Source organism: Manihot esculenta, chromosome 11 (genome assembly GCF_001659605.2).
Source record: "Manihot esculenta cultivar AM560-2 chromosome 11, M.esculenta_v8, whole genome shotgun sequence".
Taxonomy (NCBI): Eukaryota; Viridiplantae; Streptophyta; class Magnoliopsida; order Malpighiales; family Euphorbiaceae; genus Manihot; species Manihot esculenta.
Genome location: NC_035171.2, coordinates 29752150 through 29773886, shown reverse-complemented (window position 1 = coordinate 29773886; position 21737 = coordinate 29752150). Strand labels below are relative to the sequence as shown.

General features: G+C 37.0%; 2 protein-coding genes across 2 annotated transcripts; one reads left to right on the top strand and one right to left on the bottom strand.

Annotated features, from left to right (window-relative positions):
* Positions 1-542: 542 nt before the first annotated feature.
* On the bottom strand, positions 543-1642 carry LOC110626311 (histone H2A). Its single transcript, XM_021772134.2, has 2 exons — positions 1353-1642; positions 543-1015 (listed from the first exon to the last, which is right to left on the bottom strand). Exons 1-2 carry the CDS (start codon positions 1560-1562, stop codon positions 776-778), a joined length of 450 nt encoding a protein of 149 aa, XP_021627826.1. The 5' UTR covers positions 1563-1642; the 3' UTR covers positions 543-775.
* A 4973-nt stretch (positions 1643-6615) lies between these two features.
* On the top strand, positions 6616-9130 carry LOC110626920 (actin-depolymerizing factor 2). The gene is made up of 3 exons (XM_021773110.2): positions 6616-6822; positions 8345-8610; positions 8712-9130. The coding sequence occupies exons 1-3, from the start codon at positions 6820-6822 to the stop codon at positions 8860-8862; spliced, it is 420 nt and encodes a 139-aa protein (XP_021628802.1). The 5' UTR covers positions 6616-6819; the 3' UTR covers positions 8863-9130.
* The last annotated feature ends 12607 nt before the right edge of the window (positions 9131-21737 follow it).

Here is a 21737-nt window from a genome sequence, read left to right as displayed (position 1 = left end):
ATGTCTGCTAATACTTATCACTATTTCAAGCTTGCTCACATCCTTTGAAGATTGATTGCTAGCAATATTAGTATAAGCTAACAAAGCCCTCAACTCAGCACAATTACTCATGAACTAGTAAGGGGAATTTTGGAAGCAGTTTATGATTATTAATTGGCTACTTTCAGAAACTATAAAAAAGGATCAATTTCCTGTAAAAGCTATTCCTGCTACTAGAACTCTCCAATACTTCCAAGTTCAAACCATAAAAGAATACCATTATTATGCACAAATCAATACATATATGCATTCAAACCTAGTCAAGACCACCCACCATCTGCAATGAAATATTCATTAAGCCGCCAACGCCAATTGAGTAGAAAAGCAAACACCACCCATTGCTAATTTAGAATTGCCCAATCAAAGCATATATTAAAATCCAAGAATCTGATTACCACAAATGAGATACTAATTCCAACTGCAAAAGGCACACATGGGAGTGATTTGTTATTTGTAAAGATTATGGAATATAAGCATCAATTAGGTGGGCAATGGAAGGAAGATTAAATAGGAAGCAAAAAAAATATATATTGAAGGAAATATATTCTCTACTCTTCTTAAAGAAGAGGAAACAAGTAGTTTCAATCCATTAATCTTAATAGGTCAAATCCTAACATGGTATTACAAAGATCTAATGGACTACAAATTGATTCAAACAACTTTACCTACAAAATAAACCAGCAATGAACCCTAAATTACATACAGAAGACAGAATGGTTAGGGAACTGAAATTGGCCTAAGCCTTCTTGGGAGATTTAGTGGCTTTAGATGGTGACTTGGGTTCCTTGGTGGCTTTCTCAGTCTTTTTGGGCAACAGAACAGGATTAATATTGGGAAGTACACCTCCATGAGCAATTGTTACACCTGCAAGCAACTTTCCAAGCTCTTCATCGTTTCTCACAGCAAGCAATACATGCCTTGGTATTATTCTGTTCTTCTTGTTGTCTCTTGCTGCATTTCCAGCCAATTCCAGCACCTGAATGCCCAAAACAATAAGCATTAGAATATAGAGAATAAATGGAGAATTCAAAAGAGTACTAACAAGTGTCTACGCTCAATACTTCACTTGACTAAGTTGGACATTGTAAGAGAACATTTGAAGCTACAATTGCTAGTTGTAATAGCTATAGTTTATGCAACGCAAATTTTTGGGTCATTTTCTCAACAACCAAACAGACATTTCGAACCAAAATTACTAAAAACGCCTAATTCGAAATAGCAAGCAGTATAAGGCTTCATATTGCAAGAATCGAAGCACAAACAACTACACACAACAGAAAATCCAAAAAGGGAGAAAGGAGATGAGAGGTTACTTCAGCAGCTAGATACTCCAGAACGGCGGCCAAGTAAACTGGAGCCCCAGTTCCGACCCGCTGCGAATATCTTCCTTTCTTCAAATACCGCCCGATTCTCCCAACGGGAAACTGCAAACCCGCCCTGACCGATCTAGAAGTGGGCTTCTTCTTTGGCCCTCCACCTTTCCTCCCTCCGGCTCCCTTTTTCACTTTCCCTCCGGTTTCCATCTGGCCAAATAAAGATTAAAAATGGAAATCGCCGATTTGGTGTTTGTGAAAGAGAGTGTGTGATTCAAGGATTGGGTAGTGGCGCGGTTTTATAACCGGTCGTCCGAGTATGGGCGTCTGGGCAGTGGAGGTGAGAGAACGGAGACCGTTGGATTGACGACATATCGACGGTTTTATTTTGATTAGGGAGAAATCCGCGTCATTTGAAATTGACCAATAGGAAGCGAGAAGGCTTGGTGTTTTGAATTTTCTCTTGGGAATATTTTTAGTACCGTTTTAAAATGATTTCACTTTCCCGCTAGATTTTTTTGTTTAAAAAAATAAATTTGGATTATTTTCTTTGAAATGTTATTAAGATTTAAGAAAAATGTCTTTTTAAATGTCTGGCATGACTAAAATTTTTAGTCCATCAAACTCTTTTATTAAATAATATTGATCAATTAAATTAAAAAATTAACTATCATTCACCCTTCCGTTCAATGAATAGCCCCTATCACACCTAAGAATCCACACCCACACTAACAAACTCTTCCACAATGTGCTACAGCATGAAAAATCAACAAGAACTCAAATACAAAAACAGAAAGAGATCTCGTTTCTCTCTTCCTCTTATAAATATCAATCTATTAAAAAAATTTACACTCTTTGATCTATAATGAAACAAAACATATATTATAATCCTTCTAACTACTTACAATATTAGAAATTCAAATTTGAAATCATTTTATTCTAAAATTTGAACACTTTATAAACCTCTTGTCGTATTCTCCACTACATATGCTGTGAAACGATTTGAAAAATAAAAAAAATTCATCAAATAACTTATGAGAGAGAGGGAAAGAGAGATAGAAATAGACATTAGAATAAATTTAATAATATTAGCACAGGTAATTCATGTGACTAATAGAATTGCTAAATTGACTTAATTTATCTATAATTATGATTTGATTAAATTTTATTATTTAGTCATGAATTTCTTTAAAAAAAAATTTTATTAGAAATTTAAAAAAGACGATTTAATGTGATATATTATTTTAAATAAATACATAAAAGTTATAAATCTCTTAATCGAGTAACTAATAATACTTATCAAATAAATCCGTTAAATTTAAAAAATAAAATAAACCATTTTATTTTTTCAAAAAAAATGATAATTTAGTTTCAATTTAAAAGCATGTTTAAACATTATCTTGATTTAAAATAAAATAACCATTTGAACACGATTTATATTAGTTATATCTGAACCGTCTTAAATTTAATTAAAAATTAATATAAATTATTTAAATCCATCTCAAACTCAATTATTATTATCCAAATAAAATTTGAATTCATTTACTCTTATATAATTTAATTAATAATTTATATAAAAAAATATTTTCATTAATAATTTTTATTTAAAAATTTTAATATTTCTAAAAAACATTTGAATTTTAATTTTTAAATAAAAACATATAAATTTTTTTATGAATATTATTATATAATATATATTTTTATATTTAATTATTTATTTATATAAACATGTTCAAATACCAAATATCCTATTAATGAAATTCGAACGGTCACATGTATTATTTTTTAAATTTAAATCATTCAATTATAATACTCTATTAAAATTCGATCGAATCCGTAATAAAAAATATTTGATTATTTCCATTCTAATTTTAAATATCTGAAAATATACGTACATTATTTGAAATATTGTTTAAAAAAACATATTTTATTCATTTTAGTACTTTTTAAGGCTAAACTATATAAAAAATAATTTTAAATTAATTTTTAAAAGTATTTAACTAAAATATTTAGGGATGTATTTTCTGTATAACAGATTTAATAGTAATGTTAAACAAACTCTAAATCTAACCGATTTGGAGTATAAAAATCGTCTAGTGTATATATTCCCATAAGTTATTCTCCCTATTTAATCTACAATATCATGCATGGCGAGCATCTATTGTATTTTGAAATAGTTTGATGAGTTATTCTTTGTTGGATTATCTAAAAAGATTGTCTATTACTTGATTATTTGCAGGCAAGATCAATTCCCAGTCTTATGAAAGTTAATTATGCTTATCCTATTGATTAGCCAGATCAAATACATAATTTAACCCTGCACAAGAAATCAGTTAATACCTGATTTTTCAGTGGTTAATTTTTGACAATTGAATTTTATAAAATTAATAACTATTTAATATAAATTTTAATATAATTATTCAACTCTTAAATTTTATAAAATATAACTATTTAATTTTTAAAAAATTAAAATATATATCACTCTTATGCGCATGTAAGAATTAAATAGTTATATTTTTATAAATGTTTGATATTAAAAGTTAATAACAAAAAAATTATGGTACCAACTGACTTTTTAAATAAAGCTGAAGGGCTAAATTATATATTACACCTTTTAATTATAATTCATAATTATATAATGTTGAGCATGAAACATAAGATGGCATGTTAAGGAATTTAGTTATAAAGAGATAAAAAGATGCACTCACAGATTTAATTTGATGGTAAGTATATATGAGTAAATTTGAAATATCTTAAATTCTATTTCTCTAATTTTTAGTTTTTATTTTTAAATAAAAAAAATAAAAAGATAGAATATGAAAAAATATAAATTTAAAATCAATATTTATTTGATATATTTTGAACATTTAAAAGACTTGTTGATTTGTTTTAAGATTTAAAAGACTTTTTTATTCAGCTTACTAGATATGCTTAAAAAATTTTAGAATTTTATTTAAACTATTTCAATAGTGAAAGATATTATTTAGACTCGAAAAAAATTAAAAATTTAATGCATTTTTCATATTTTTTTTATTTGTCATGAAAAATAAGATTAAAATTTTCTTTACTGAAAAACTATTTTGAGAACATGATGAATTTTTAATTTGCTTACTAAGCTTGGATAAAATAATACTCATTACTAAAGTTTTACCCCTGTAGCGTATCCATATTTGGTAGGAAATGTGAAATTCGAACAAAAAAAAAATCAAATGCAATTTATTTGAAAGTTAAATTTATTTTTAATTTTAAAAGGTATTGAGTTTCAATTCTATTGAATTCATTATAAGAAATAGAAAAATAAAGTTTTAAATTCATAATAAAAAATAAAAAAATAAAATTTTTCATCAACACATTTGAACGAAAAAATAATAATAATTAAAAATATATGTATATATTTTATTTTTCTTACTGTAAAATATTGAGATCGTTGGATTTATTTAAATTGTCGCAAACTATAGACAGTTAAATATTTAATTTCTAATAATATCTACGCAAAATACAATCCAACTTAACTAATTAATATGCAATTAAGTTTCTTTTTATTTAATTTTTCGTTTTATTTTTTCTTATAATTTTTTATGTGTGTGATATATTAATTTTAAATATGTTAACTACAAATATAATTAACTAATTAATATCTTCAAAAGCTCGTACTGCAATGTAATATTAAATGCGCGTATGATGAACAATATCGATGTAACGTGTCTGATGGTTCAAGTATGGGCTAGCCAACCCTCCATTTGTTAGCAAAAAAAAGTTGATGTGTCTAACGGTTAAAGTTTAAATGTTTATTAGATCAAAATTAAAGTTGATGTGTTTAATAGATAAAAGTAAGTGTAAGTGTGCAAATATGAATTTAGCCAAAAAAAAATAACTAACTAGAAATTTTTTAGGATTGGGAGAGGTCCAAACTAGAAAAGAGAAAACACATACAGCCAAATCAATGTGATTAATGAGAACAAGATACAAAAGAAAGAGAAGAAGGCTATACAATCGAGTCTAGTTCTACTGCCATAATCAAGAAAAGAAGTCCTTGAGGCGAGAAAGGTCAGCGAGTGGGAAGGAAGCATTTGCCAGCAGAAAAGAACTACCAAAGCCACCTCATTGGAGAGAAACATCATAAAGTCTAGATCTAGGGGATCTCCATCTATACAAACAAATTTTCATCACCAGAACCATCTATTGTCAGAAACAGAAAAAAAAAAAAAAAAAGAGAAATAAATATATACATCCTCATTTGAAAGAGTAGGAAGGAGAATCCACTTCGAAAAAAAATGGAGGAAGCCCCTTACCCAGTTAGAACAGAAGCGGCCACGAATCTGGCAAAACTGAAAACTTTCGCCTCACGGAAAAAAAAAAAAAGAAGCAACCAGCATGATGTTAGTGCGTGTATCTTAACAAGTGCACTTTACACTTCCTTTGGTGCAGAATCTTGGCCTTCTTCATCACATTTAGAATATCTGAAAGGCTACAAGACTAATGGGTTCTTTCATTGAACATCCTCATAATTAAGAGCAAAGTTTCTTGAATTTTTTTTCCTCAAAAGTTTCTTGAACTTGTAGCAACTCCATGTTACACTTATCATGATCTTCTTCACCTACCATGCCATTTATGATTCAACATAAATGGTGCCTTATCTCAATGGCTGGTGTATATATTTCTCTTTGCACCATAAATAGAGGCCCTCCATCCTTCATCATTCAATTCTGACAATTTTATTACGATTTAGAGAGGAATGAGATTCATGGTTTATTGTTGCATATTAGAAAGAGAATTTAAGAAATAAATGAAGAACAGCACATTGAAGTGAATAATGAACAAAACAACAACACAAAGAAACAATGCAGAAAAATTTTAAATAAAGAGAATTAAAAAAAAAAAAAAAAGCATAGTGCCAAATTTTTATTTAAAAAAAAATTAGAGGCCCAGCCCAACCATTACCTGAGCCTTCAGCCCTAAGTCTCGTTCTCAATGGAGTGTCTAGTTGGCCAATCATTGTACTCAGTCGAAGCCCGACCAAAAAGGCCTAAAGCAATATAGTCTTGAGGGTAAAATTGACATTTAATGTGCACCACGTGTCTTATTCTCATTGGATAAACTTTCTTTGTCTCTGTTGTCACGCATGAGCACTATCATGATATTTAGAGGAAATGGAGCCACCAAAAAAATTTACTTTTTCTTTTCTTTTAAATAAAAAAATTTACATTCTTAATTTATATTGAAAATTCAAATTGGCAAAAAATTCAAAATAAATAAATAAAGAAAGAAATACAGAGTTGCTTGCTTTTCTTCTTTCCTCTATCGTCCAAGTCTCCGTTAGAAGAAAAGGCTTAAATACCTTACCCTCTTCTCTCTCTCTCTATCTATCTGATAGATACCTCTATAAATATCTCTCTTCAAAGATATCCTCTAATTTCTATTTCGCTTTGCTATTTTTATCTCGTAGCTCTCCTTGATTCCTATAACAATGGTCAGTCTCTTTTCCACTTTCAGTTTAATCTTCTTAAGTCGCTTTTTATTTTTTGGCTTTTGATCTGCGATTTGCAATTTTCTGTGGATACAATTTCATTTTTATTCAATTTAGATCTGATTTTGCTTTAATTTAGTTTCAGATCTTTCAATTTGATGTTGATTAAGCTATTTAACAGTAAAATGGCTTGATCTTTGGTCTGTGTGTTAGTGCTTGGCTGTTTGGTTGGATCTTATTTGTTCTGTGAATTTTAATTAGTTTTTGATTCTGAAACTGTACTGTTATTGTTGAGAAGACTGAATTAACAAAAATCTAGGTTTATTGGTGGAGTGGCCTTAGATAGCGTATTAGGCGTTATTTATATTCATAAATTTTATCTCCATCGTCCAGAATTGTTAGTATTAAATAAATTGCTGATCAGGATAATGGATCTACTGTTGTTTGGAATTAGTTCTTTTTCTAATTGATTTATTAGTTGTCAGATTCAATAATAATCTCCGATCTATGGAATTATTTTTGGAGATGGATATAATCCGGCACCATTTTCATCTTGTGACCTGTGATTTTTACCTTGTGTTTCAACTTTAAAAATGTATTATTGTGGTTGTATAAATAGTTGTTAAGGTGATTTGTGCTGTTGAATTTAGTTTATTGTTGATTGATTTGATTCCACCCAAATGATGAGTAAGGCTTTTGATTTTTAGTGTATGCTTTGACTCGGTATTGTGTAAAAATATCTTGTATGCTCTTTAGCTTTGTTAAATTTAGTTCATTATTTTTTTATTTTGCACATCCAGTGGTGAATGATTATTGTTATTTACTTTTAGCTTCACATCTTGGCTCAATTTAACCAAAGATATCTGGTTTGCTCTTTCACAAGCTCTGGGTTCATATTTGAACTAGGTGGATTTGTTCTTGGCTTATAATTATCAACTAGTAGATTATGTCACCAGAAACCCTTGAAGCTAGTACCAGTTTCTTTTTCATATTTGTGTGATTACCTTTTAATTGTTATTTGTGGAAAATAAAGTTCATGCGTTCAGCTTTCTCAGGTACTCTACAGCCTAATTGTTTGCACCTTGAGGTTTTGGATTGTATGCAGATCCATGTTTCTAGGTCTTTGGTTCAACTTTATAGGATAGGATGTAATGGTTCATTCATTTAATGGATTTGTGTATTCTGTGAGATGTTTATATATATGGTCCTACGTGAAATGCCTGATGTCTTGCCATGGAAAGATGTGGATTAGGAGTTAGGACCTTAGGTTACTGCAGTTCAAACATTTTGATTATGGTGTTACAAACGATAAGTTGATAGCCACGGTATATCATATATGATTCATGATACTCAAATATCATCATGTAGAACCGCATTGCTTATATTTGAATCTATTCTTTTAAAGAATCCTGACTTTTTAGAAGAGTGGAGAATGTAATTAGCAAATAACAGAATATGGACCTGTAAGAAATTATATGTAATCATTCACTTTCTTTTAATTCTCCCTTTCTCTTTTTCTGTGCAGGCCAATGCAGCTTCTGGAATGGCTGTGCATGATGACTGCAAGCTAAGGTTTTTGGAGCTGAAGGCTAAACGAACTTACCGCTCCATAGTTTTTAAGATTGAGGAAAAACAAAAGCAGGTTATTGTGGAAAAGCTAGGTGAGCCAACACAAAGTTATGAGGATTTTACAGCAAGCCTCCCTGCTGATGAGTGCCGATATGCTGTTTATGATTTTGACTTTGTGACTGAAGAGAATTGCCAAAAAAGCAGAATTTTCTTCATTGCATGGTAATAACTTAAGCTAAACATTGTTTGTGCATGCATGATTGTGTGTATATTTTGGCGTTCCTTCTAATTTTTTGTGTTTTTGTCAATTGTTATCTGCAAAGGTCTCCTGACACTTCAAGGGTGAGAAGCAAAATGATCTATGCAAGTTCTAAGGACCGGTTCAAGAGAGAACTGGATGGTATTCAGGTAGAGTTGCAGGCAACTGATCCAACTGAAATGGGCCTTGATGTCATTAGGAGCCGTGCCAGCTAAAGAGAAATACAATTTCGCAATGAAGAGTTTCTTATGCACTCTAGCGAAATGTTTATAGTTCATGGGCGGTGAACCTGACTGAATATGTTACTGGTTTGTTGTTTGAGTTTCACCTTATATAGTCTTATTCTGGAACAGTTCCGATGATTTTGGATTATTTTTTTATGGTTTGTCATGTACTGAACTTATGCGATGTGTGTTTCTTTATAGTCATGTTCAAAATATATGGTGTATCATCATCTGATGGTAGAGCAAATTGGGGTTTGTATATGCATCTCTGAAAATGGATGTCTTGCTCTTTTCAAACTTTGCAGAACGAAGCAATGGGGTCTGTGGGTGGTTTGCCACTTTGCCTATATACATATGAAAGAACCTATTCATGCATAGTTTGAGACTGAAAAGATTATTCTTTGGCTATTCAATGTGGCTGGAGAAATGTGAATTTTTCCCCTTTTCTTTTTTTGAAAGGACAAGTACTAATTTAATCTAATATATTTTGGGAAGATGAAATTAAGTTAAAATGCTTAGAAGTGAATTTAATAATGCATTTCAGTAGTTAATTTTCATTTTATTATCAAATATAAGTTCTAACATTAAGAGGATAGACATTATAGATTTGTAATAACTAATATAATTTTATTAAATCTATAATTTAAAATACATATAAATGTGTGAAGGGAGTGGAATACTTCAAATTTATTTAAATATTTTTATAATTTTATTGATGAAATTATTTTAATAAAAAAATTTTATTGATGAAATTATTTTAATAATTTTAATAAATACATAATTCAAAATTTTTTAAAAAAATTCAAACAAATTTTATCTAAATTTTATTAATTAAATAAATTATACAGTTTATATAAATTTCAAATTCTTAATTTTTTTTAAATTCTTATAATTATTTTTATTATAAAATTATTTCAAAAAGGATAAATTCTAAATGATAAAAACTATAACAGCTTTATAAAAAAATCTTTTTTACTTTTAATAAGCGAGTTTTGTAAAAAATATTAAATATTTATAATAGTACTAATAAAATATAATGTATTTTAATATATTAAGAGAAATTAAAATTTTAAAATATATTATATTTTAAAATAAAATAAAAATTATTTAATCAATTATTAATTTAATTGAACTATTATTTATAATAAATTTATATACTTTTCTATTAATTTTTAGTTTACATATAATTTATACTATATGTTAAAGTGAGAAAAATAGCAAATAATAAAATTGTTTAAGATACTAGTATTTATATTTATCATAAATTATTTTCATTTTAATGGATTAAAAAATAATAAATAAATTTATATTATTTAAAATTTTTAATTTAAAATTAATTGTAAAACATGATAAAATTTATGATTTATTAATTATAATTTTTTTTAATTTTTGTATTAAATTATATCAATCTTAAAGATAAAATACGCCCACCTTCCTCCATGACCTCCTCCAGCATCGTCTATTCCCAAAGACCCTATTTAGATGGTGTTTTCACATAATTTTATTAATGTATAGTTTTGTATGATATTGTATTCATTATATGGTTGATAATATATTGTGTTATACAATATTAAAAAAGACTATAGTTTATCATGGTTCTATAATCATTCCTTAATTTGATTGTATAGTATTATTTTAAATAATAATTAAATTATATTAATATCTTTATTATTTTTGTGTGCAATTTGATCATTAATTTCTATTTTTAATAATTTAATATACATTTTATATTTATTACAATTTACAAGGACTTTTCTATTTTTTTCTAAATTAATATTGATGTATTAAATATTTGCTCAATAAGAGAATAAAAGTTAAGAGAGTATAGGTTGATGATATATTAATGAGGGTGATTATTAGGTTGGAGGGGTTAGTTTGGCTAGTTATAGATAAAATATGAGGGTAAAAGAAGAAATAAATTTTATATAATAATACAAAATCACCAATTTGGTGGTTAAATAACATGTGAGTTTTCATACTTCTATAACTATGAAATTTAATCGCAAAAAATCGTATAGTGTAAAATACAATCTTTTCAAACATTGTTAGTTTAATAATAATATATTACATAACTATGAAAAAACATAATCCAAACAAGGTTTGAGAGGTTCCACTCTTTTGTTATGGCACTAATAAATTTAATTGTGTTTGCTATAATTTCATTGAAAAAGTTTGTATCATAACCCATAAGCTCAAAGCTCCCAGTAATAATCAAGGCATTAATGGACAAAGTAAAATTATATGGAATGTTAATGGTTATTGAGCAACTAGCTGAGGGACAATTGAAATTAACTCTAGAAGGATCTCATCAAAGAACAATGTCTTCCTTTGCCTTTTTCAGTTTGTTTGTTGCTAGGGCTCTGTTCTTTTGATTTTTTGTTTTCAATTGGCCTTCTTCTATCCCTCTGGGCAGGAGAAGGCCATCCCTTGTCAAGTCTAAACATGAGTCTCCCTCTCCCTCCTAGAAAGGATGGTAGATATTTTATTTTTGATTGTATAGCAATGGAAGAGTTGAAAGATTCATAGAAGCTGCTTTCTCTTGCGTGTATTGTTGTTTTTTTATTAATATCTTTATGAGTGTTTTTTCCTTTATGTTTTCAGGTGATCCTAAGCTTCTCAGGTGTTTAACGAAATCTTTAGGACGTCATGATGCCCACTAATAGGATGTTCGATCCTTTATAGTTTTACCACTATCTCTGCTGCAACTGAGGTTAGTTAGGATGTCGGAGATTTGGCTTATGTTAGTTCTCTTGTGATGTGTTTTCTTCATGAAAGCCACTGATCTATAAATCCAATCTCTCTTTTTCATACAAAGCATTTGGTATCTGAGGATGGGCATTCACAAGTCTCTTGGAGGTTTTTTTTTTTTTTTGAACTTGCATGTCGATTTTTTCCTCCGCTAGAGTCTGTTATGGTTTGAGACTGTATTATAAGTGTAACGACCCGGAAACCAGATCGCTACCGGCGCTAGGATTCAGATCGACTTAAGGTCGCCGGAACCCGTAGCAAGCCTAACATACATCCTGTACATCTGATAAAATCCCATACATGATCATACTTTTGCATAAAAATTTTAAACTTTTCATACACCAAGCTTGACCTGTGTATGCACTATAACTGTAAACATAAAACCCCATACTAGAGCCCTCATCAAATGCTCTAGTTGGGTCCACATTTCATATATGAAGTTTGGTTCATCAGATAACATCATTAAAAACATTACGTACAGATAATGTACAAAAGGGATTACCACTACTGTTAGGGCCAAGCACAATACTAATCCTCATTACATTACTTTACATTACATTACATGTCCATTACTACTCTATTACATGACATAGCCATTACCCTTGCTTACTTCCTGCTATTTCTGGCCCCGCAAACCTGGGGGTTAGGGGAAAGGGGTGAGCTACAAGAGCCCAATGAGCAGAATAGTAAAAACGGTTTAATAAACATATGCTTTCATGGAATACATCACAACACAAACAATTCACATCACGGATGGACTGATCCAAAAATCCCTATACTCTGTGCCCGGCCCTCGGTGGAGCTCTTCAGGACTTCTATTACATAACATAAGCTGTGTGCTAGGGGCGTAGTGCAGGCCACACCTGGTCTTTCCTGTACTCTGTGCCAGGGGCGTAAAATGGCAGCCCTGGTATTTCATTACATAACATAATATCTAGAGGGCTAATGGGTCGTCCTGTTGTCCATCCACATCAACAACCAATTATGCAATGCGACATATTCGTGAAATCTAATGCATCCAACCTATTTCATATACATGATACATGAGCATGCTTAAAACATTTGATTTCTTAAAATAAAAGATTAGTTTAGTTCTACTCATCTCTGGCTGACTCTGAACTAACTCTGAAGCAGCTATCTCACTGCTGATCACCTCGATTCCTCAGGTCTGATCCTACACAGGTGGACTCAAATGAGGGACCAAACATACTCTAACATGACTCTAAACAACTCCCCAAAAACCCCCTAAAACATCATCAAAACATGCATGCAAAACAAGCAAAGGAAGGTTGGGCAGGGGACTTTCGGCGGCCGAAGGTCCCTCCAGATCCGAAAGTCAACCACTTTCGGGGGCAAGTTCGGCGGCCGAAACTCCCTCCAGATCCGAAAGTCAGGCACTTTCGGGGGCAGGTTCGGCGGCCGAAACTCCCTCCAGATCCGAAAGTCCAACTTTCGGGGGTGAGTTTAGGCGGCCTAAAGCTGCCTCCACAGGCAGGTTCGACGGTAGAACATGGCTTCGGCAGCCGAACCTGGATTCTCCAGAATGGCAGAACCCGATGCTTCTCTCATCTAGCCTCATAAAACCCTCCAAACTCATACTCAACACTCAAAAGCATGCATAAATACATCATCATGCATATAGGGGCATAAAACTAGCCTATACCCCAACAAACATCACATTTATCATTAAACTAACATAAACCCTAACATTTTACATCTACTCTATACATGCATCAAAACCCTTAATCTCTTCTTAAAACTTACTTAAAACATCATAAAAGGCGTGGATCTACACTTACCTCTTGAAGATCGAGGGTAGGCGTGACCCAAACTTGGAGATGGGGAGAAATCGAGCTCCGGGGGTCTCAAAACTTCAAAACTTTGATCTTAGCTTAAAATCTTCAAAACAAAGTAAAAACTCATCAAAAACTTGAAGGATTTGAAGGAAAACACCAAATCAACCAAAGGAGGGCGAAATCTCACTTATGCCAGAAAATAGAGAGAGAAAACTCGCCCATTTTCGGACAAGGGGCCTTTTATAGGTGGCTGGCCAGACCATCTTCAGGGGCCAAAAGAGCTTCCGCAAGCTCCCCATGTTCGGCGGCCGAACTTGAGGTTCGGCGGCCGAACCTGATGTAACGACCCGAAAATCGGACCGCTACCGGCGCTAGGATCCGGGTCGACTTAAGGCCGCCGGGACCCGTAGCAAGCCTGACATGCATCCTGAAAACCTGCTTAATCCCATACATGATCAACAACATACATAAAAATTAAAACTTTTCTTTCCATTCATACGCCAACTCAACCTGTGCATGCACTATAACATAATCATAACATTGATCCCTCAGTGGGATCTCATCAGTGCCCCCAATGGGTGACATAACATATGCTGAGTTGGTTTACATAAACATCATAAAAATCTCTACGATCATGTAATTAAAAAGGGATAACAATAATCTATGGTCAAACACACCTCTAATATCCATAAACATCATCTCATTACATAACTATACAGTACTATTACATTACATCGTTCTATGATTTGTCATGTCCACATTCTATCTATTACATAAACAAGCTTTACTCTAACCGACCTCCTCTTCTATCCTGTACCTGCAAGCCTGGGGGTAAAGGGAGAGGGGTGAGCTAAAAGCCCAGTGAGTAGAACTATAAAACATATTAACACTATGCTCCAATGAAATGCATCATAACACAGACAATTCACATAAGGGTTGGGTGAACTTGTCACCAATTAGTCCAAGCTAACTCTGTGCCAGGCCGTAGCATGGGGTCCTGGTCTTCCTGTCATACATACATTACTTACCATTGTCCCAGGGCCTCCTCTGGGCTCCTGGTCTTCGAGTTTCATAACCGTGCCAGGCCGTAGAATGGGGTCCTGGTCTTTCCTTACTCTGTGCCAGGCCGTAGAATGGGGTCCTGGTCTTCCTGTCATGGACTAATTGGGTCATCCAACATTCACCCACATCAACAACAATCGATGCAATGCGGCATATTCGTGAAACTAATGCAATCATCCTATTGCATAATCATGATGCATGAAACATGATAAAACATTTAACTTAAAGGATTAAGTTTAGTTCCACTCACCTCTGGCTGACTCTGACAACACCGAAGCAGCTGAACTCACTGCTGGGGTCCTCGGTTCCTCGGGTCCGAACCTACACAGGTGGATTCAAATGAGGGACCAAACATACTAGAACATATCTCTAAACTACTCCCCAAAAACCCCCTAAAACATCATGAAACAACCATAGAAAAACATGCAAAGGAGGCCTGGACAGGGCACTTTCGGCGGCAGGTTCGGCGGCCGAAAGTCCCTCCAGAGCCGAAAGTCAGGCAGGTTCGGCGGCACCTTCGGCGGCCGAAACTCCCAGACAGAGACGAAACTCATGCATGTTCGGCGGCACTTTCGGCGGCCGAAACTGCCAGACAGAGACGTAAGTCTCCTTTCGGGGGCAAGCTTCGGCAGCCGAAAGGCTGCCTCCCCAGCCATGTTCGGTGGCCGAAAGTCCTTCGGCTGCCGAACCTGGTTTCTGCCAAAGGGCAGAAACTTGGCTCCCTTTGCACATTTCGCCTCAAAACCTTCCAAACATGCATTAAACCTATTCTACAACACACATACACAAGCATACATGTTCCTAGGGGCCTCAAACCATCATAAACCCCATCTACAACACATCAAGCAACTCACATTGTTCATGAACATACATTTATACCCATAAACTCCAAAAACATAACCATAACCTAAACATGCATTCTATCCCATAGATCTACTTAAAACTTACTTAAAACATGCAATGAGCTTAAGATCGGCTCTTACCTCTTGAAGATCGAGAGAGAGACGATCTAAAACTCGGGGGTGGGAGAGATTGGGTTCTTGAACCTCCAAGCTCCAAAACTTTGCTCAAAAGCTCAAATCTTCAAAACAAAGTTAAAACAAATGAAAATCTTGAAAGATCTAGAGGAAAGACGCCAAAGATGGGTGAGGGGCGGCGGAGACTCACCTTGGCCGAAAATGGGGAAAAAGTTCGCCCGTTTTCGGCTAAGGGACCCTTTTATAGTGGCTGGCCAGACCACGTTCGGGGGCCGAAAGTGCCTCCGCATGCATGCCATGTTCGGCGGCCGAACTTGGGGTTCGGCGGCCGAACCTGGACTTCCCTCACTTATGCTTTCGGGGGCCTAAAGCACACCCGCAACGCATGCATGTTCGGCGGCCGAACTTGAGGTTCGGTGGCCGAACCTGAGTTTTCCTCCAATGCTATTTTCATGCAAAAACTCATTTTCTTTCATGCTTAAAACATAAAACACATTAAAACATTTCATAAAAACATGGTTTTACCCTACTAGAGGCTTCCGACATCCGAGATTCCACCAGACGGTAGGAATTCCGATATCGAAGTCTAGCCGGGTATTACATTCTCCCCCCCTTAAGAACATTCGTCCCCGAATGTTCCTCAACTAGCACATGCAAGGCATACAACATTTTATACACATAAAACACATGAAACATATAAGAAACCAAACTTAGAAAAGATAAGGGTACTGCTGGAGCATGGACTCCCGTGTCTCCCAGGTGCATTCTTCCATATTGTGGTGGTTCCAAAGGACTTTCACCATCGGGATTTCCTTGTTTCTCAGCTTCCTGATTTGAGTGTCCAGAATCCGTACCGGCTGCTCAACATAGGTGAGATCCTCTTGGATCTCCACATTAGGCTCACTAAGAACCTTGCCCGGATCTGACACGAACTTTCTCAACATAGAAACATGGAAAACCGGATGGATTCTCTCCATTGAAGCAGGTAAATCCAGCTTGTACGATACATTCCCAATCCTTTGCAGGACTTCAAAGGGTCCGATGTACCGCGGAGCCAGCTTACCCTTCTTTCTGAACCAAACCACTCCTTTCATTGGAGACACCTTGAGCAATACCAGATCCCCCTCCTGGAACTCTACTTGCCTTCTGCGGATGTCTGCATAACTCTTCTGTCTGCTTGCAGCAGTCTTGATTCTTTCTCTGATTAAGGGTACCACCCTGCTGGTGATCTCTACTAGCTCAAGCCCTGCCAAGGCCTTTTCTCCAACTTCCTCCCAGCAAACAGGTGATCTGCACTTCCTCCCATATAAAGCTTCATATGGAGCCATCCCGATGCTAGCATGATGGCTGTTATTGTAGGCAAACTCCACCAAAGGTAGATGCTGCCTCCAAGAACCGCCAAAGTCCAGCACACACATTCTTAGCATATCTTCTATGGTCTGGATGGTCCTCTCTGACTGTCCGTCTGTCTGTGGATGGAAGGCAGTGCTAAAATCCAACCTGGTACCCATGGCATCCTGCAGACTCCGCCAAAACCTGGAGGTGAACTGGGGTCCTCTATCTGACACTATAGAAATAGGAACCCCATGCAGTCTGACTATCTCTTCAACATACACCTGCGCCAATTTGTCCACAGAATAGCCACTCCTGACAGGGATGAAGTGAGCAGATTTGGTGAGTCTGTCCACAATCACCCATATAGAGTCCAATCTGTTGGACGTCGCCGGTAACCCCACTACGAAGTCTATAGCTATATTCTCCCATTTCCACTCTGGAATAGGTAGCGGGTTAAGCATTCCAGCCGGCTTCTGATGTTCCAGCTTCACCCTCTGACACAATTCGCAGGCTGACACAAACTGTGCCACTTCTCTCTTCATAGCTGGCCACCAATAAACCTTTTTCAGATCCTGATACATCTTGGTGGCTCCGGGGTGAATGCTGTATCTTGCATTATGAGCCTCTCTCATAATGTCTCCTTTTAGCCCTATGTCATCTGGTACACATAAACGACTCCCATAGCGGAGGATCCCCTTGTTGTCGAATCTGAACTCGTTGTCTTTGCCTGACTGATCAGTCCTGGCAATCTTCACTAACTCTGGGTCCTCATGCTGTTTCTGAGCCACTTGCTCCAGAAACACAGGTGTCACTTTCATCTGAGCAACTAAAGCACCTGTACCAGACAACTCTAACTGTAGACCTTCCTCAATGAGCTTGTAAAACTCCTTCACCACTGGTCTCCTCTCTGCCGTGATGTGGGATAGACTGCCTAGTGACTTTCGGCTTAGGGCGTCTGCCACGACATTCGCCTTACCCGGATGATACTGAATCTTGCAATCATAGTCACTCAGCAGCTCTACCCATCTCCTCTGTCTTAAGTTCAAATCTCTTTGACTCAGGATGTACTGCAGGCTCTTATGATCTGTAAAGATCTCACATTTTACCCCATAGAGGTAGTGCCTCCACATCTTGAGTGCAAAGATTACTGCTGCCATCTCAAGGTCATGTGTGGGGTAATTCAACTCATGCTTCTTTAGCTGCCTCGAAGCATAAGCAATCACCCTCTCATTTTGCATCAGTACACAACCCAGTCCCACACGAGACGCATCACAAAAGACCGTAAAGTCCTCATCACTAGATGGCAGAGCCAAAACTGGCGCTGAAGTCAACCTCTTCTTAAGCTCTTCAAAACTCTCTTCGCACTGGTCGGTTCACAGAAATTTCTGACTAGTTAGTCTGGTCAGAGGAGTGGTTATTTTCGAGAAGTCCTGAACGAACCTCCTGTAGTAACCTGCCAAACCCAAGAAACTCTTGATCTCCGTCACCGAAGTGGGTCTAGGCCAGTTAGCCACAGTTTCTGTCTTCTTGGGGTCCACCTCTATCCCATTCTCTGACACTACATGCCCCAAGAACGAAATGCTCCTCAGCCAGAACTCACACTTGGAGAACTTGGCATACAAGCCATGTTCCCTCAAGGTCTGTAGAACCAACCTCAGATGATGGGCATGCTCCTCTGCATTCCTGGAATACACTAGGATATCATCTATGAAGACAATAACGAAGTGATCCAGGTATTGGCTAAACACTCTATTCATGAGATCCATGAATGCTGCAGGGGCGTTGGTTAGCCCGAACGGCATTACAAGGAACTCAAAATGCCCATATTTGGTCCTGAAAGCTGTCTTTGGCACGTCCTCTTCCCTGATCCTCAACTGATGATACCCGGACCTTAGATCTATTTTGGAGAAACAACCCGCTCCTGCTAGCTGGTCGAATAGATCGTCGATCCTTGGCAAAGGGTACTTGTTCTTGGTAGTGACTTTGTTCAACTGCCTGTAGTCGATACAAAGTCTAAGGGATCCATCCTTCTTTCTCACAAACAAAACTGGAGCACCCCAGGGTGAGGTACTCGGTCGGATGAAGCCCTTGTCTACCAGCTCCTGCAACTGCTCCTTCAACTCTTTCAATTCTGCTGGCTCCATCCTGTAGGGAGAGATAGAGATCGGTCGGGTTCCAGGCATTAGTTCTATCTCGAACTCTATCTCCCTAGCAGGTGGTAAACCTGGCAGCTCGTCTGGGAACACATCTAAGAACTCTCTAACCACTGGCACTGAGGCGGGCTCTCTGACCTGACCGCTAAGCTCTCTCACATGAGCCAAATACCCCTGACATCCCCTCCTGAGCAACCTACGAGCCTGAAGAGCTGATATCAGACCTCTAGGTGTACCCCTCCTGTCTCCTTTGAAGACAACCTCAGACCCATCCTGACCTCTGAACCTGACTACCTTGTCCCTGCAGTCCAAGGTAGCACCATGGGTAGATAACCAGTCCATCCCTAGAATGACGTCAAAATCTGTCAAATCTAGAACCACTAGGTCGGCGGACAAGCATCTTCCCTCAACAAACACAGGACTACACTGGCAGACTGACTTTGCCACTGATGGATCACACTTGGGTCCACTGACCCAGAGAGGACACTCTAACCCAGAAGTCATCAGACCTAACCTCCCCACGGCTCTCGGAGCAATAAAAGAATGAGATGCACCAGGGTCCATCAAGGCATACACATCTGAACAACCAATGATTAAGTTACCTGCCACCACGGTGTTAGATGCATCTGCCTCCTGCTGTGTCATGGTGAAGATCCGTGCTGGAGCTGATGGACCTTCACCTCAGAAACCCGCTGAAGAAGAGGCTGCCCCTCTCCCTCTGCCTCTGCCACTGGCCTGAGTCATGGCTGGAGCTGTTGGCTGCGCTACACTGCCTGAGGCTGTCTGCTGGGACTGAGCCATCGGGACTGCTCTTGGACATTCTCGAGCCATATGCCCCTCCTGACCACATCTGAAACAGGCGTTCATCCCAAACCGACATACTCCCTTGTGTGGCCTACCACACTTCGCACAAACTGCATTATCCGCACTAGAGCTTGAGCCACTTCCAAATCCCGGACTAGACTTAACCTTATTCCAGAACTTGTTCTTTTTACCCTTGGGCTTACCCCATCTCTTACTGCCTGAAGCTGCTGCACTCAGGGTAGAAGGATCTAATCTTCCCCCACCCGGAGTTTTAGAACCAGAAGGCTGTGCCACTGTCTGCTTAACTGTCCCCTGAATGATGGCACTGGCCTCCATTTTCCTAGCCATATCTACTATGGCATGGAAGCTCTCCCTGTCCACGGACTGAATCAAGGAGGAATACCTGGAATGAAGCTTCATGACATACCTCCTTGACTTCTTCGAATCTGTATCCAGACTCTGCCCAGCAAAAGGCAACAGCTCCAAGAATCTGTCGGTGTACTCCTCTACACTCATGTCCTCTGTCTGCCTCAACTGTTCAAACTCTATCATCTTCAACTCCCTTGAACTATCGGGAAAAGCCCAACCTGCAAACTCGTTTGCAAACTCTTCCCAGGACATGCTGTCCACTCTCGGGTTCACATAATTCTTGAACCACTCTCGTGCCTTCTTGCATTTAAGCGTGAACCCAGCCATCTGAATGGCTCTACTGTCATCAGCCCCAATCTCCTCTGTGATCACTTTAACCCTTTCAAGATATACAAATGGGTCATCCCCTTTTTCATACTGGGGAGCACCCAATTTCATGTAGTCAGTCATCTTAACCTTGCTCCCACTGGCTGAGCTAGGTCTAGATGGCTGAGCAACTGGGGCTGCTGGTTCTGTAGGTGGTGGAGGTGGTGCAACATTTTCTGAGGTAGAGTTTGCTGGATTTGGATAGTATGGTGGGGGTGGATACATTGGGTATTGTGAATGTGGTGGGTAGTATGGTGGGTATGGCATCTGTGTGGGATAAGGGGTGAAGCTAGGGTAATCCGACGTGCCTCCCATCGAATACCCGGGATGTTGTGAGAAGTGTGGGTAGTGGGGTGGCTGAACAAATCCCGAGGCCTGAGTGCCTCCTTGGGACTCTCCCATACCTTCTTCCGACATGCTAACTCTCAAACTGCCATCCCTCCTCTGCTCTACATCCATCTGGTCCCCCACTTCCTCTGACATTCCGCCCTGAACTGTTCCTCTAACTGATCTGCTCCTACCCAGATCCAAAGACCTTCTAGGGTCTCTTGCTACTCTTTCTCTGCTAGACCTACTAGACATTGCCCTCGGCAATGCTGGAGGACGGGCGCTCGTGCCCTCATCCTCAGGTGGTACTCCAGTCAATCGTGCAGATCGACGAGTTCCTCTCATCCTGTTTCTGAAAAACAGCACACATAGCACAAACATTAGCATCATATGGTTCATGTGGGCACACATGAACCTTCAGCACATACATCACATATCATAGCATATCATCATGGCATTTCATATCATTATTCAAGACAGGACTCCACATCCTATCCTAGTGGACATGATCTTTCCTATTGTGCTTGACCTTCTATAACATCTATGAGCCCGACACTCTAGGTCCGACTATATGAACCTAGGGCTCTGATACCATTCTGTAACGATCCGAAAATCAGACCGCTACCGGCGCTAGGATCCGGGTCGACTTAAGGCCGTCGGGACCCGTAGCAAGCCTGACATGCATCCTGAAAACCTGCTTAATCCCATACATGATCAACAACATACATAAAAATTAAAACTTTTCTTTCCATTCATATGCCAACTCAACCTGTGCATGCACTATAACATAATCATAACATTGATCCCTCAGTGGGATCTCATCAGTGCCCCCAATGGGTGACATAACATATGCTGAGTTGGTTTACATAAATATCATAAAAATCTCTACGATCATGTAATTAAAAAGGGATAACAATAATCTATGGTCA